We start from the raw sequence: 17,493 nt of genomic DNA, 5'->3' as shown, positions 1-17,493 counted from the left end.
ATCAGCTTGAAACAATTGGATCCATTTCCCTTGATTTCATTTTCAGTCTCTGTGTCAGTCAGGTGACATGTTGGGCATCACTGTGACCGATTAATGCAAGCTATTGCTCTGCTGGAGGGAGTTATTTGGGTAGTACAGAAGCAGTCTTTATAAATAATATGGTCCGTTTGGACTGTAAAAAGATGGCTTTAATTGAATCTTGTTTTAAATGCCATTTTAAAACTAAATAGTTTAGCAGGTTGTATACTAATTATGAGTCTTGATTTCTAATATATTATTAGGTAAACAAGTTTTAGCAGAAAGCAATATTTAAAATCGGAAAATGGTTAGCCTGATGATTAAAACTGTTAAATTATACAAATAGGATAATTGGTGGTGATCTTGGGAAAGTATTTAGTGTAGCTATGGTAAATTCACTAGGTGAATGAGAAATGCTATAAAAATGTATTTTCTAATCAGATTTTTCTTTTTCTTTTTTTTTTGGCTTTATAAGTTTTTATTTTAATTCCATTCATTTAACGTGCTGCGTAATATTAGTTTCAACTGTACAATATAGTTATTCAGCACTTCCACATATCACCTGGTGCTCATCACAACCTACTCGGATTTTTTTTTTATTCTTATGTTAATCCCCATACATTACATCATTAGTTTTAGATAAAGTGTTCCATGATTCATTGTTTGTGCATAACACCCAGTGCTCCATGCAGAACATGCCCTCCTCAATACCCACCACCAGGCTAACCCATCCCCCCACCCCCCTCCCCTCTAGAACCCTGTTTGTTTTTCAGAGTCCATCGTCTCTCATGGTTCGTCTACCCCTCTGATTTCCCCTGCTTCATTCTTCCCCTCCCGCTACCTTCTTCTTCTTTTTTTTTTTTTCTTAACATATACCTACTCGGATTTTTAATAACAGTTTTTTTGAGATATAATTCACATACCCCATGAAATTCATCCCCTTAAAGTGTATAGTTTTAGTGTATTCACAGAGTGTGCGACCCTCACTACTGTCTAATTTGAGAACATTTGTACCATCTCCGAAAGAAACCCTGTACCCATTAGCACTCATTCCTCATTTCTTTTTTTTTTTTATTTTTAAAGATTTTATTTATTTATTTGTGAGAGAGAGAATGAGAGAGAGCACATGAGAGGGGGGAGGGTCAGAGGGAGAAGCAGACTCCCTGCCGAGCAGGGAGCCCGATGCGGGACTCGATCCCGGGACTCCAGGATCATGACCTGAGCCGAAGGCAGTCGCTTAACCAACTGAGCCACCCAGGTGCCCATCATTCCTCATTTCTAATCAGGTTTTTAACTGAGAGTAAAGAACTGTTTTGAAGTATGTATAAAGGGACGCCTGAGTGGCTCAGTCGGTTAAGTATCTGCCTTCAGCTCAGGTCATGATCCTGGGGTCCTGGGATCAAGTCCCGTGTTGGGCTTCCTGCTTAGCTGGGAGCCCGATTCTCCCTCTCCCTCTGCTTCTCCCCCCTACTCGTGTTCTCTCTTGCTATATCTCTCTCTCAAATAAGTAAAATCTTTTTAAAAAGGATGTGTAAGTAATAAATAGTAATTTTTTAAAAAATTTTTTTAAAGATTTTATTTATTTATTTGTCAGAGAGAGAGACCACGTGCACAAACAGGGGAAGGGGCAGGCAGAACAGGCAGAGGGAGAAGCAGGCTCCCCGCTGAGCAGGGAGCCCAACTCAGGGCTCGATCCCAGGACCCTGGGATCATGACCTGAGCCGAAAGCAGATGCTCAACCGACCGAGCCACCCAGGTGTCCCAGTAATTCTCTTTCTGTAGTAACCATAGAGAATAATTCTGAGATAACTCAAAGCTTTTTGAATTATCACTGTAACTAAATGCTCTGAGTACATCTTGGTTAAATAGAGAAGGTTGTACTCAAACTCACTATGGATATTCCTGTTATTTTCTTTGTAGGGACAAGGTCAAGACTAATAGAACTTTCTAGAGAACTGAATGCTCATGTCCTCTCTGAGAAGAAAGATTGTCTTCCACAAGTCAACCGGAGAGAACTCCTTTCCTCCACCAACTCTGAGCAAGGCACCATAGTACTCCAGTGCTTGAATGTGTAATTTCTCTATATGAGCTGGACCTTCTCCACAAAAACCTTCCTATAGCTGCTCCAGATCTTCACTAAAGTAGTAACCCGAGCAGTTTTTCCTAGTATGTTGCTGTGGTTTGGTTGGCGCCTGTCGTAAAACGGCACAGAGCCTCGTTAGCGCTCTGGTGCCCTCATACCTCCCTCCTCCTCGTCATAGAGTCGAGTGTCTACATTCTCCCCAGGAGTCTAAGCTCCTTCCTCATTCCAGATACAGCCAGTTTCTGCGGTTGCTCTTTGTGACCAAACACCATGGTTTTCCAAACCACTGACTAAGGCCTGGGTGATCTGGAAGTTGAAGACACCAGCAGAGTGTGTCTTGAATAATTCAGTCCCGGGGCCCTTCCTCTCTCATATGCGTCCTTCCTCACTCTGTGATTTCAACTTTTGCCTTCTTCCATCTGATCGGAGTGAGGTGCGGCAAGTTTCACATTAGCTCTTACTCTCTGATGCATTGATTTTATTTTAAAATTCATTTGTGTACTTCCATTCTGTCAATTAAAGCATTCCAAAAGTTGTCTTGGGATTTTTCACTTAACCCCTTGGTTTCAAAGATCTTAAGTGAAAAACTATCTTTCGGTCATTGTCGAGTTTGTGAAAAGTGGGAAGAGGCGTTTTATGCTATGTAGAAATTTTGCCAGTCTACTTATCATATTCTGTTCCTTTGTAGTTTTCTGAGGAATTGGAAGTCCCTGTGTGATGCACTTTACTAGTTGTAAAATCGGCTATTGAAGGGAAAAGGTCTTTCTAGTTTATTTTGAAAAATTCCCTTGGTTTTCCTAATTTTCATTTTCGTGACTTTTTGGCCAGTTTTAGAATCGTTGATCTGATTTTCATACTCCTTTACTTTTTTGCTGAAAGCCAGACTGGGCAGAGGCCTTGGGGTGAGGAAAGAGAAGCGGGGTTGTGTTGACCCCTCAACAACGGAAGGCTTCCAAGAGCCTGGATTAAAGGCCCAATTTATACTGCTCCACAGGATGTGGTTCTCTTCACTGTAATTTTTCATATCATCTACTCTGCCTTCTCTTGACGCCCATATAAATGCTTCCATCCAGTAGTTAAGTATTGAGTGCACTGGTGGAAAAGTCCTTTGTAAAGTATTCCCCTCCTTGAGTGCCATGGTGGTGGCGGCGGGCTTCCCCGCTGGGGCCCCTGGGCGGGGGGGCGGGGGGGGCCTCCCTGGGATGAGCTGTGCTCTGACCAGCTGCACGTGGGTCAGTGGCAGCCCTCTCTCTTCGTTCCTCTGAGCCTGATTTTGTTTCATTTCATTATGTTACCTGAGCTCGTGGTCATTCCCTTCATCTTTAGAAAGGTCTCATCTCTTCTTCCATCCTTAGAAGGATTCCATCAGAGAAGAGAAAGACAGATGGACTTCTGAGAGAGGGGGGACGGGGTGGTCCATATGGAAGCCTGCAGGCTTGAGGACGGAGTCTGTGTCTTGGGGATGGGGCTGTGCCATAGGATCCTTGTGTAAGAGATGTGAAAATAATGACCCTTTCCATTTGAAGTCCCCGGCTTTCTTACCAACATTAGATAGTATATCATTATCTGCCTAGGCCTCCATTTCTAAACATACACCTTTATACTTTCAAGTATGAAACACCATAGTGGGAAGGAGGCCACAAATTCAGGGCTGGTCCCCTCCTGCCTTGTCCTGGCAATGTTCTACCGTGTGGTTGAGGAGATTGTTAGGCCCTCCCCACAAGCTGCATGTAAGGGTTGAAGAAGGAAAATAACAGGTGGGAAAATCCTATCCCATTCTTCCCTTTACAGGTCTTTTTCAAAAGTAAAGGTTTCTTACAGTGTTTTAATGACTTCATTGGTAGTCCTTCTACTCATGGACTTTCTGGCTCACTCCTCTCCATCTGACCCCAGTAGTCTTGGCTCTCCTGTCTGCTTTCTGCATTAAGAGTTGAACTTTGCTCCCAGAGCAACCGTAAGAAGAGTTGCGGGAACATGTTGGGTTCTCACAGCTTAGCAGCCCACGCATTCGTTTCTGCTGCTTGTTGCCTGTACGTGCTTCTCTGAACCCCGTGCATCCCTCTGGCTGTTCGCTCAGGTTGTCAAAGCACGTGGTCAAATTGCTACATAGAGGTTGTAAAATAAATAGACATTGACCCTTTTTCAGCTAAATTCAGTTAGTTCTCCCCTTTCCTCTGTGTTTCCCTCTCATTTACTCGATTTTTAGTATTGGGGGACTACATCTACTGTTTGGAATAGTTCCTGGCACATCGTAGGGGCTTAATAGGTACTAGATGAATCAAGAAATGAAAATTGACATTTACCTTGGGTGGTGGGGCAACATCTTTCTACGTTCTTAAAGTATTTGTCTTTCCAAAGTAGAAACATTTCAGGTCAGGAGCTGTGGAAATACCGAATCTCCTGTTTATAGTGTTGAGAAATGACTTCGAAATGTAGAGAAATGAAAGGAAAGAAGTAGGGATGGATCCACAGGAACCGTCTGTTCCTTTTTTTTTTTTTTTGTCTCTGAGTATCTGATTTTGGCTCTTTAATGTAGTGGGTTCTTTCCATCCAATCAAGTGAGACGATTTTATAGCCTTGCTTATAGATTCCAAAGAACCTTCTTCACATAAAGCATCCCGTTTGATCCTCAGAGTGCTGTGAGGTGGACCATGCAAGTGTGACGTCTGCTCTTCATATGCATTCGGAAGCAGTTCTTTGGTTTGCCTCCTCCTTTGGTGAGGAGTTGGGTCGTATTGTTCCTGGGCCTGTGCTCTCTGCGGTGCACCAGGTAACCAGCATCATCACTTTTGTGGAATTTCTTAGGTATATTAACCCTCAAGGGTAAGATATAAACCAAAATGTGTCTATAGTGCAAGAGAATTGCATTCAGGAGAGGTTTTCTTTTGTGTGTTTTCATCTTGGCGTAGTTAGTTAGAGGAGATAATCGAATGGATTTGGCAGCTTTTACCTAGAAAGACAGGCAACTTAGAGGGTATAGCTGTAGGTAATTACTAGAGTTATTTAGACTTAATTCTATGTTTCATTTAACTCCGTGTTCACTGCCAGCCCTTTTGTACAAAGCCTCCACATTCAGTCCTTGCTTTTAGCCTTTGGTGGCCTGGGTTTCAGCTCTGGTTGGATTTTCTTGCATATTTACAAATACGCCACTGTTGCCATTTCTGATGAACAGTAACTTGGCTGCCTATCGGATTCTTGGATCACATCCTTTTTCCCTCGATTCTGTGGATGCATCACTTTATTGTCTTCTAGCGTCTGGTGGTCCTGAGAGGCCTGAGTCCAGACGGATTGTTCTTCACCTTTTGTAGATGACCTGCTTATTTGGACTGAGTGCTTGAGGCTTCTTGTTTATCCTTGAAATTCATGACTTCGTTCGAGTCTGTGTCAGAACTGACAGTTGTCTGTTGGCTTTTTCTGGTCCATGATGAGGCGTTACACGTTGACATCCGGGCCTTACTCCATGCCTTCTCAGTTTGTTCTCTTCTTCAGTACTTTGTCCCTGTGTCGGTTCTGTGTCAGCTGGCCTTCGCATTATCTTTCCTTTGATTACTTTCATCCCCTTGTCTTTCTTGATGCTGTGAATTTTTTCCCTCAGGTCTGATCCTCCTGTGTCACTAACTCAGTGTTGATAGTAGGCCTAGATGCTCACTGTGTGCGTTTCACTTCTGTTACAGTTTTATTTTTGATCTCTTTCTTTTCTTAGCTCTGCCAGCTTTTTTCTTTCATTATGTTGTCCTCTCTGACTTCTTGTTTCATTTCTTGGAAGGCTGAACTGTGTTGTCTACAATTTTTGTGGTTTCTGAAATCATTCTGTTTCCAGAGCGTACTTAGTTGTCTTAGGCTTCTTTCCTTCCTTTTCTCTGGGTTGTTTTGCTCTTTTATTGTTGCACAAGTATCATGATGGGTTTTTCTGCTTATTATTTGTCTTTGCATGGGACCAGTTCTAGCTGCCCAAGAAGAGTGCGGAGAAATCCTCCTCGACTCCTCTTTTCTCGAGGGGAAAGTGTTTGAATGGTCACCTTAGCACTTAAACTGTAAAGCTAGATACTGCTGGTTTGTAACGGTGGAGGTTGTTTTTGTGTTTCAGTCGGCTAGCCGGATATAGGGGAATGAGGAGTGAAGCGAAGCTCCTTGGGACATTTTGTCTTCTGAGTGCCTTCCGCAGGTGCTGCGGGATCCTCTGCCCTGGGGTGGCCGGGTCTCACTGGGGGAAAGGGATCCGCCTGAGCTTCCCCACTTCCACTAGGTGTCGCCGGAGCAGGAGTGTGCAGTCTTTGTACTTGCACTCGGCAGCAGTACATGTGGTCAGCGTTTGTGTGTTTCTGGTACTGTTTCTCTCCTGAGCTCTCACCCTCCCCTCCCAGGTTTGGTTGTGAAAATGTACCCGCACAGCTTGCACTGGGCTTCTCCGGACTGCCGCCGGTCCTTGTTTCTCCAGGTTAACAAATGATGGGTGCACTCCTTTGACAACCTCTCCCAGACTGCCCAGCAACTGTGGTCTGTTTGGCAAATGTGAGAATGCTCCTCTGATTAGTCTCCCACCTCGTTCTATCTGTCAGACACTCCCCCTGGAGTCCTTGGTATGGGGTGGTGGCTTTTATTAGTTTCATAATGGACAGCTTCTTTTTCAGTTTTTGGATGTGTGTGTTGAAGGGCAGGAGCACTTATATAAACATGCATTTATTCTGCCATCTTTCCCCATGGTCCAGGTGCATAAACATTGACTTTGAAGATAATGTCCTTCATGGTCATAATCTGTATGAAAGTAAACAGAAGAGACCAATGTCGCTAGCAGGAAAGAACCATTAATAACTTAATCAATACAGGATTTTTGTTTGTTGTTCTGTGTGGAAAGATAACTTTTAACTCAGGTTCCTGTTCCATTGATTAGAGGTAGCAGTACCTTCTGGTTTGAAAATAGAGGACATTGTAATGAACTTAAGAAGTTATCAGCCACCGACAAGTATTAATTAGTTAATTAAATATGATAGAGTATTTCAAATTAGCACATAATCAGAGTTATTAACAGAAGTAGAAGCTATTTTCAATTAACAGGTTGCTAGTCCAGCTGTCTTACTGAGGGCATTGACCCTGGTGAGAGCTTGAGTGTGATGCGGGTTTTCTTTCCTGTCTTTTCATTTCAGCCCATTTTAAAATTTGGTTCATTGAGAGAGGGGAGTGCAGTCCTCATCAGGATTATTTTTGTTATTCATGAATATGCTGAGATGGTGCGTAGGTCTGGGGCCTACTCTAGAGGCACACGAGTTAATGTTTCCAGAGTGCATTTACAGGTGGACGACAGGGTGGGGGGTTATTGGGGCCGTTTGTTAGGGCTGAAGTGTCCTTTCCTCGGTGGCCAGCATATTCCACCAGGCAGACTTTCCTCACCTTCAGAGCCCAGCCTAATGATCAAGGAGCATGAGTGACAGCCTTGCTCTAGGTACCAAACTGCACCATTCAGTGCCTTCCCCGAAAGTCAGGGTGTTTGCCCTGTTTCTGTCCTGGTGCGGAATGGAGAACTGAATGTGCGCCGACGTGTCAGGGACGAATGAAATGAAAGTGGTAGACAGAGGAGTCGTGGAAAGGAAAGCTGTGTTCATTCCTCCGTTTAAATAATGAGTGTCTGTGGTGCGCTAGCAACTGTGCGAAGTGCTGGGCACGTGGCAGGGATCAAGCGAACGGAAATCCCTGCCTCACACCCTGTTCTTGTACGGGAAACTGACAAGAGACACAAAACAAGGAACGTTTCCGGTACAGTGGAGAGAGAAATAAAGTGGAGCAGATCAGTACAGTGGAGAAAAATAAAGCCAGGAAGGGGGTGCATGGGGCTAGTTAGGGGGCCCCAAGCCCTGTAAATGTTGTTTTCGTCGTGGACAGATGTGTTCCTTAGATGAGGAAGTGTTCGTGATTCCGGAGTTCTTTTCACTTGTGCATGTGTTCCTGGGCATTGGGAGAGTCCGTCTTGTGTGCCTGGCTCTGTATGCGGCTCTGCCGGGGACCCTGCCGAGGGCCGAGCGCGTCTCTAGGGGTAGCCGGAGCCCTGGAGCCTGTTGCTTCTCCCCACGGGCCGGCGGGGGTGGGGGGACCCTGATCAGGTGAGAGGAGCCAGCTTTTACTGTCCACGTTCATTGAATGGTGTGCACTGATGTTTCCTCATAACCAAAATGCAATGACAGCAGGTTCCACGTGTCTTTTTAGGACCTCAGAAATCATTATTTAAATACACTTACAACAGGGGGATGCTGCTGCTGGAGTTAAAATAGCAGCCTGTCGAGAGGAGAGACCCTCTGTACCACTTCCACACTGGTTTTCGAGGAGGAGGAAGGGGTTGCCCGAGAAGGCTTCCCTCTCAAGTCCTTGGGTTGGCATTAGCTGTGGTCACCCCTAAAAATGAAGAAAATAAAATGGCAGCGGTATCGTGGTCACAGACGCCTTGAGAAACCTATTTTTCCGCCTTCTCGTCAGGCTCTACAGCAGGGACCTGAATTGCCCCTGATCCTGGCGATGGGGTCAGGGTGGCGTCCGTGTGGCCGGGACAAGGGCTGCTCTTTGTGTCTTGACACAGTGGCCCTCTGCAGTAAGCAAGAGCCCACCCATCATGCACATGGGTGTCCTCACAGCACTTCTTAAGCCCGAAGCCCTGTGCCGCGGGGTGACTCCCTGGCTCTGCACCCTCTTCCCTCCAGCGCTGTCACCTCTACAGGGCAGTACGCCTCCCACCTCCCGGCTGCAAGCGACTTCAGCTGTTGGGAGCACCAGAGCTTGATGCCTGGGGTCCCGTGGCCCAGTTTAGACTCTTAGACATATTTTTTGTGGGGTGTTGGGAAATGTTAGAGAACTACGGAGTAGATTGGTGGTGGTACTGGGTCCAGGAAGCTCACAGTGAAAAGAGTGAACTTAACCTGCAAAATATTTCTCTGTTCTATAAATCTCTCAGTGACATTTGGATTAATCAAGCATAATTAAATGTAGTTAGATTTTTGTCAGATTGTAGTTCAAAATAATACTCATCTATGGAGAGGGTAATATATTCTGTAAAAATTTTATTAAGCACTTTAGTTAAGCAAACACTAAGGAGAACAAAATCAGCCTCAGGAAGGTTAATTACTAAAAAAACAAAGTATAGTAGATTATGTAAATCATTTTAATTTTGAATACCATAGCTTGAGCTTTAATTTACATGGAGAGGTATTTTGAATTTTTCATATTTTTTAAAAGTACAGAATTGCAATTGCATTCTTTAGAAGTTCTAATCACTTTAGGTTTTCTTTAAGTTTGCTTAACTTTTTCGTGTTACAGTTTCCAAAAGGGAAGAATTAGAACCGCATTCTTTAAAATGCAGTTAATGATTTCAGTATTCCACTAAGTTTGTTTCAGCTGTAAGAACTGTATTTTTATTTCTGTACCTTTAAAGAAGTGATCTTTTGAAGGGAAGTCTGAGGAGAGAGAATGGTTGTGAAAGTGTCCTGCTGTGCCTGGCCTTTCAATAAATGAAAAGAAATTTTTTTAAAAAAGGTAAAACATAAAGAGCTTAGACTATTAAGATAAATCTTTTTATTTTAATAATTTCTTTAAAGGGAGAAGTAGAGAAACCAAAATGATTTTAAATGTTATATTTTTTTTTACTCTGAGAATTACATTTTCACTATGCTTGCATGTCTCAGGGAATAGCCTTTGATAAGAATCCCCATGCAAATCTCTGAAACTGTATCACACTGTATTCTGACTTCATAGTTCTTGTCTAAATTTCTAGAAATAGAGTTTCAAAAGTATTGTCATCTCAGGAACACGAGATTACCCAAGAAACTTGAACTTCACCCTTATCACCACTCAGATTCTGTGTGCTTTAGGCCTTTTCAGAGCAAGTGACGCCTAAATGTCCTTTGTTTAGTAGGTATACAGAGGCGTCCCTCATACTTATCTGAGATGTTCACAGAGAGAAAAATCCTGCAATTTGATTTTGTTTGCTAAGTTCGCTTCTTGGCTTTCCAGTTTTCTACTGGATTCTGTTTACTATTGGAATTGAATCCTTTGGGGATCATAAGCTTTTATTTAAAAGAACATTCCACTAAGTACTTCTAACTTTTGCCAGCCTAAAAGTGGCCTGCTAATGTGAATTCTGTACATAACTTTTCCGAATGGGCCAGAATAGAACAAATGTCAAAGAGTATATATACTGTAAGCAGTGTGTTGCCCCACGGTTAGCAAAGTATTAAGAAACGTCCAGCTCCGGCGCTTGGGGCTGTTTTCCCAGCTCTTCAGTTCCTCTTTGCCTTCCAATCTGGTCAAAAATGGCAAGCTAAGAATGGAATGCGTATTACTGACAGAACTACTTAATGTTTTAAGATATTCTTACCTTGAGATTCTTTTGGAGAGAAAGGAAAAAGAATCCTAACATTCAGTTCTGACTCTGTTTTGGCTCTTCATATATGCCAGACATTAAAAAGACAATTACGAACGTTCAACCTGATTGGAAGTCAAAGGCATTCACCATTTAGCCGTGGTAACGTAGTGTCACCAGAAGAGTTTGCGAAAACAGGTAGGATGAGTATAAGATTTCATACTGTTGTTTGTAATACATCCTGGTACCCCCTTTCTTCTAAATTCCATTTTATTTTTGTCCTTTGAACTGTTAAAACCATGGGAAACCTCAATGAGTATTTTAAAAGGCACTCTATTTATATGAAGAACTGGCGTATGCCTTTATCTCAAAAACTGCTGAGGTTACTCTCCGATGTGTTTAATTAGAACAAATGCTTTACAATAATTACAGCTAAAGCCTGTGACTGTGGGGATCTGAAAGCTCTGGAGACAGCTTGCCACTGAAGAGGGCTAAGGCTGAACCGCGGGCCCCAGCGCCTCGCTTGCCGAGCGCCGTCAGGAGGCAGAGTTGGCCTGGCTGGCTGGCGTAGCCGGGGTAAAACGGAAAATGGAAGGGGTGGGCCAAGATCGATTCTCAGCTCCCTCTTACCTAGCCGCCCCTAGAACTCTTCCTGCGGAGAGCATCGCCTAAAGTCCCTTGGTATCTTGCCTTTCACTTTTAAAAGTTCCTCTTAGTGCTACCATGTAAATCTGACCAAGTAATTGTGCATATGCTTAAAATGATTCCTTAGAATAAACCAAACTAAATGTATCTTGACTCTGAGTAGACAGCCAAGGCAAGGTCGACCTAGAAAATAGAAAGTGCTGAGTATTTAAAAAATTGAAATTGACTTCAGGGTTGGAGGAGTCGAGTTCCAGGGCCCCCTCCTCCGCTTCCACGATGCTCCTCGTTAGAGCGGTCACTCTCTTACGCTGCCCTGCACTAGAACCCAGTGCTGCCCTCGCATCCAAAACCAGGCTTGCGCTTGAGCCCGTTCCGGGCAACACGACCCACGTTTTAGCAGAATGCAGCATACTGAGCGTTCTGGCTAACCCTCATCCCTGCTGGCTTCCTTGGTGGTCAGGTCATTTGAGGTTGTAACGGCCGCTTCCGGTATATGTACACACCGCACCATCTGTTGCTCTAAGTTTTCATCCTCACAAAAGTTCACAAGCGCTTGCAACTTAAATATTTTCCAGATTTAGAACCCAAGTTGTGAATACTTAAGAAACGCTTGAACCAAATAAGAGAAGTCATTGCAGGGTCAAATATACCATCGTGAACATACCTAATGCTGCATTTAAATGTAAAATTACTTGCTCAGCCAGTGTTTCGTCATAACTCTTTGACGCACAAAAGCAGTGTCTACACTGGGAACCATAGCTGATACGACAGGAGAAGACTATTAAATGAAATAAAAGTTCATTACAATTTTTGTACCTGTAAGTCCAGATCTGACCTGGTTCACTTTGTGCATCTGTCACCTTAGTTACGGTGGTAAGTGTACGCATGTGGCCAGTGTTCACGAACTGCCTTGTGATTCATAGAGTGAAGTTCAGCCCCTCATGTTCTGTGGCGTTCTGTGGCCTGGCTGGTACGCCCTGTCATGAGTGAGGGGTGACTTTGGTTTGAGGTAATTTGCAGCCTCATGTTCTGTGGAGAAACGTTGTTCTGTTGTTGTGATTGTTGGAAAACCACAACCAGAGAAGTGCGTGGCTCGGGTAATGTTCCCATGAGTCGCAGAGCCATCTGTGGTGTGTGTCATAGCCACCCTAGTCCTGGAGCACGTGGACAATTCTGTACCAACGCCATCGGACAATAAAACGGTAGCTGTGATTCACTGTGCGTCAGCGTGGTCTTTTCCTGCGCCCTGGTCTGTAGTCAGATCCCTACCATGCCTGAGGCTCGTCTTCTCACTTTCTGAAATTCAGTAAGTAAGCAGCACCAAGCACCTTTGTAAGTTGCTGGGAACGGACAAGGATACTTAAGATCTTATGATCCACTGGAGTTATAGGTTGTTTGGCTTCTCGGTAGTGGGGAACATCCTGTTGGCAAAATAAAGGAATTGTTTGACAGTAAATAGGTTTAACGATATTTTTCAAAATACGATCCACGGATCAGAGAGAGGGTGCCATATATTGTCCACGCCAGGACCATTTTGACAGTGAAAAGAGCACTGTTAATAATTATACCGTAAAGCATGTAAACAGGTGTAAACCAGGGCCGTGCTAGGCAAATTGGGCCTCACTGGCCATGGACCGCCTACACCAGAATGACCCGAAGTGCTGGTTAAATGCAGATTCCTGGGCTCTCCCTCCACTCCATTCAGATGCTCTGGGTTGGGGGCTTTGGAATCTGTATTTTAACAAATGCCATGGGAGAATTCTTTAAAAAGTGTAAGTTGGGGACTGTTGCCATATGGAATACGCAGAAGATAAACAACTTGAAATTTGCAATTAAAGGGCTGTTGATTCCATGGTGTCTTTTGAGGGACTGGGGTAGCACCGACACCAGAACCCAGGGCCTCCGAAGACACATGGCTGCGCTTCTGGACTTGCTGAAGAACTCAGAGATGTGGTCTTCATGTTATTTGCCAGTGTGTCATTCTTTTACGCAACATTCAATGGTGAATGGTCTTTTTAAAATTTGAGAGCCACATACCTGCTCTCTTGTATATTTATCACTAAAAAACAGACCTAGAAAATTCGATGCAAGAAACTTGGGCTTGAATGATTTTTGGGGCATGCTGCTAATGGGGAAATCAGCACATCTGCCTTGATTCTACTGTGCCTTGGTTTCCTTGTCTATAAAATTAGGGAGTTGGACTCCATGGTTCCAAAGTTCTTTCCAGGTCGGCTGTTTTATGGCACTCTTTAAAACCTAAAATAGGAAGCAGGTACTAATCAACTGCTCTCATGTTGCGATCTGTTTTGCCCAAAGCATACAGAAGCAGTGGCTCTTGAAAGTGACCCTGGCTTTTGTTCGTAGTTTTCAAATATCTGTCTGGTTTTACCAAAAGTCAGTCACTGTGCTAACAAATCCTTCACGACTAGGGAATAGTGTTCTTGTTGCAGCCACTCCGGCCTGGTTTGGAAATCATACGGGATGTATGGTTGAGGCTCACCAAGAGACCCTCCAACTCAAACGTCTGTGGTTCTGGGAAGCCGCTGCAGGGCACTGCCCCTCTGTGTACGTTTTGACTTCCTTCTCGGTCTTTTCAAGGTTTTCCAATGACTTCAGGCATGTTTGCAAATGATTATCTGCTGATATTTTCAGATGTTCACATCGTACTAACACATAAATGTACCCTTTGATAACACAAATAAATCCTAAGGCATCGTGTAGGAGGGGTTGCCTCTGGGAAGGGTTCCCGTAGACCACTGTCTACCACGAGAACGTGGCGATAGCAATGTTCTTTACCTGAGCTGTCCAATATGGTCGCCACTGGCCGCTGAACACTTAAAATGTGGTTGGTTCAACTGAGGAACTGAATTTTCAATTGAAGTTGTATTCATCTAAATTTATTTTTATATTCTTAAAGATTTTTATTTATTTAGAGAGAGCATGCACGAGCTGGGGGAGGGGCAGAGGGAGAGGGAGAGAAAGAATCTCCAGCCGACTCCCGTGTTGAGCGCAGAGCCCGACGTAGGGCTGGATCCCAGGACCCTGAGATCATGACCTGAGCCGAAATCAAGAGTCAGATGCTTAACCGACTGAGCCACCCAGGTGCCCTGTATTAATCCAAATTTAAAAAGCCACACGTGGCTGGTGGCTACTATGTTGGACAGTGCAGCTATAAATAGCCATTACATGCTGTTGAATTTTTTTGTTAACATTGGGCACCCATTTTCAATAGTGATAGGACTGGATGCTTAACAGTACCTTGGGCATTTCTAAATGTTGGTCTTAAAATGAATCCTTTGCCCACTGCCTGTTTCTGACACTTTTATCACCTTAATAGTCTCTCTTTGAATAAGCAAATGATACCTAGACCTTTTCCTGTCATAGCTGTATGGCGGATCAGTTCTCGTCTTTGTCATATAAGCCGTTGATCATCAACCTCTGAATCCAGTTACTCTCCAAGGCTCGCTTTGTTACCTGAGTTGAAGTATTAAGTATAGCCCGGAGGGTCTCAACCTGGTCTCACTGGAACCTCTGAGTCCTGGACCCCACTTCGGATCCATTCCATCCGATGGTCTCTGGGAAATACTTCCTAGGAGATTCTAACATGTGGCCAGGTTGAAAACCACTGAAGAAGTCCCAACTACAGACCCGCCTTTGAGAACAGTAGAATGCTGGCGGCAGCAAATCCTGTCTCCCTCACACAGAGTGGGTCCCAGGGTCCTTGCAACTTTATTGATGTTCTGTTTCACAGGTAACTGGAAGATACTTAGAAGAGATCAAAGGCCTTGTTGATTTGAATTTGGGGCAACTGAGCAGCCTTGCTGTTTCTTACTGTACAAGAAACTCTAAGCTAATGATACTCTTGCTGTCCTCTGGTGGTCTTGTCCAAACAGAATTTGCCAGTCCTCAAACAAAATAAACATGGTAATGATTTTTAATAACAGTGATGGATGCAGAAGCTTCCACAGTTCCTTAGTAACAGTTTCATATAGTGTAACTGTTTCTAAAGTTAGAGATAATTATTGTCACCTTGCACTGTAATTGGAACAGAACTTTCTATATGAAAACTGCTCTCTTCCTAGGGCTTCAACTGGTAACAAAATAGCAAGTTTATGAGGGCAAATACTGCCCCATTATCCAGGTGAGAGAGGCCCGTCAGTCACAGGGCAATCGAGGAATTTGGGGTGAGACCTCGGATGGCCACGTCATTCATCAAACAGCTCCGTCCACATAGGAGAGTTCTGGCCCAGGCTCTGCACATGTGAGGGCCTTGAAGGAAAGTGTGTGCTGATGCCTTGGGACTTTGGTAGCTCACCTAGAGCCTCACTGTTGATGGGTCTAGCTAAGGGATGGACATCATAAGCCTCCTCCATTCAGCATCCTCAAAGAGTGGTTTCTAATAAACTGAAAATCTATTTAAAATCTACTTATTTTCGGGGTGCCTGGGTGGCTCAGTCGTTAAGCATCTGCCTTAGGCTTGGGTCATGGTCCCAGGGTCCTGGGATTGAGCCCTACATCGGGCTCCCTGCTCAGTGGGAAGCCTGCTTCTCCCTCTCCCACTCCCCCTGCCTGTGTTCCCTCTCTTGCTGTGTCTCTGTCAAATAAATAAATAAATCTTAAAAAAAAAAATCTTCTTTTCCCCCACTCTGAGTAAGAGTTAGCAGTCCTTGCACTCAGAGAAAGTTACAGCACCCACACCCAAAGAGATGAGTAAAATAATGCAAAATTAGTTGTCAGTAAAATCATTGTAAAACTCTATTTGGCAGAATCAGAACTTGGACTGTTCATCAAGAGCTCAGGAAAATCAAAGGTAGGGCCAGTCAGGAGAGGCCAGGGTTGAGAGTCTAGCTACTGAGCTGAAATTGGTGTGAGGGCAGGATTGTGTCCTCTTTCATCTTTGCAGGACCTAGCAGCTCATTCAAATGTTTATTGAATGCTCCAGACAGGAATGTATGATAGGCCTTAAGTTAAAATGCTAATAAAAGGCCACAATGGGAAAATAAGTTGCTCTAGAAAGGAGCATGGAGTACTTTGACACTGGATGGCTGGAAGGGAGTTCTAGCTTCAGGTGGCTGTGGTCAACATCCAAGAACCAGAACAACCAAAAAACCAAAACCAGGTGGAGAATAGGCAGGAAACAGATTCTGCCTGATAGTCAAAAACTGTATTCCTGGGCTTGTTTCAGCAGGAACATAACCAATGATCAAAGGCTTTGGTTAACTGCCCTTTGCTTCTTGTCTTCTTGAGATAGCCAAGTATGAATTGGAGGATATGTACAGAGAATGGGGCAGGGGGACTCTTAAACTTCCTTCTCTACCAGCCATGGCTCTGTGTTCGTAAGTTGAAGACCCGACACGTCTCTCCTCATGGGCCGATTAACATGTTCATTTGGGTCAGACATCTTCCATTATACCTATTCTGTGCTTCTCTTGTGGACGTCAAGACTTGGGAGAAACATTTTAAGCAGGTTCATCATGAGTAAACACAGGAATGTTAAAAAGAGGAATATGAATCTGTCTGCATGAGGGTTACTGTTTCTCAACTCAGGAACTGGAAAAAGGTTCAAGGGTTTATGGTGATTATCAGTCACCTTGTGGTAGACAGCATAATGGCTCCCCAAAGATGTCTGCATCGTAATCCCCAGAATTTGGGAATATGTTATATTACATGGCAAGAAGGAATTAAAGTTGCTGATGAACTTAAGGTAGAGAGATTTTCTTGCATTATCCTCGTGGGGCAAATGTAAACATAAGAGCCCTTATAAGTAGAAGAGAAAGGCAGAAGGCATGTTGGAGTAGTATTATGTGAGAAAGACTGCACTGGCCATCGCTGGCTTTGAAGATGGAAGGGGGCCACGAGCCAAGGAATGCAGGCAGCTTCTACAAGCTGGAAAATGCAAGAAAACATTCTCCCCTAGAGCATCCAGCCCCGCCGACACCTTAATTTTAGCCCAGTAAGACCCATTTTGGACTTCTGACCTCCACAGCTGAAAAATAATAAACCTGTGTTGTGTTAAGCCACTGAGTTGGTGACAGAAGTAGGAAACTAATATATACCTCTTCAACTTCTTTCTATTATTGTTAATTCCTGGGTATCAGATATGGAAAAAAATAATCACTGACTCAGTTGTGTTCATGCTGTTGTGTGGGCAGACTAGTGAATGGCATCTTGTCAACGTCCGTCCAGTGGAACGTGACGACCAGACAAGAAAGACTGGTTTCTTTCTCAAGCTATGTGCATGGCAGAAGATGACAGATTTTTCTTTGAACTTGGAAATTTTCGAGTGACAAGTTCATTTGCAAGTATAATTAGCTGAAAAGGTCCCTGTGGAAGGGGTAAAGTATCCCAACTCTTTCAGGTATAGATTCATTAATTCTTTTAAAATGGAAGGTTACGTATCAAATAT

General features: G+C 43.8%; 1 protein-coding gene across 2 annotated transcripts in view; it reads left to right on the top strand.

Moving 5' to 3' along the window:
• Window positions 1–12,299, top strand: part of PDK3 (pyruvate dehydrogenase kinase 3) — a 73,151-nt gene extending 60,852 nt beyond the window's left edge. Inside the window, exons 12-13 of one of the 2 annotated variants that reach the window (XR_014141371.1) lie at window positions 1,939–11,925; window positions 11,983–12,299. Coding sequence is in view for 1 of the 2 variants with exons in the window: in XM_081809032.1 (XP_081665158.1) it covers window positions 1,939–1,969 (31 nt within the window). In the remaining variant the exon portion in view is untranslated. Of the gene's footprint in view, window positions 1–1,938 lie in introns of both variants that reach the window. The other variant, XM_081809032.1, reaches the window with a different exon arrangement.
• The last annotated feature ends 5,194 nt before the right edge of the window (window positions 12,300–17,493 follow it).

The sequence above is a fragment of the Leptonychotes weddellii genome, chromosome X (genome assembly GCF_054177405.1).
Source record: "Leptonychotes weddellii isolate Sample4059 chromosome X, ASM5417740v2, whole genome shotgun sequence".
Taxonomy (NCBI): Eukaryota; Metazoa; Chordata; class Mammalia; order Carnivora; family Phocidae; genus Leptonychotes; species Leptonychotes weddellii.
Note: the sequence above shows the minus strand (reverse complement) of the source record. Positions and strands in the feature narration are given on the sequence as shown.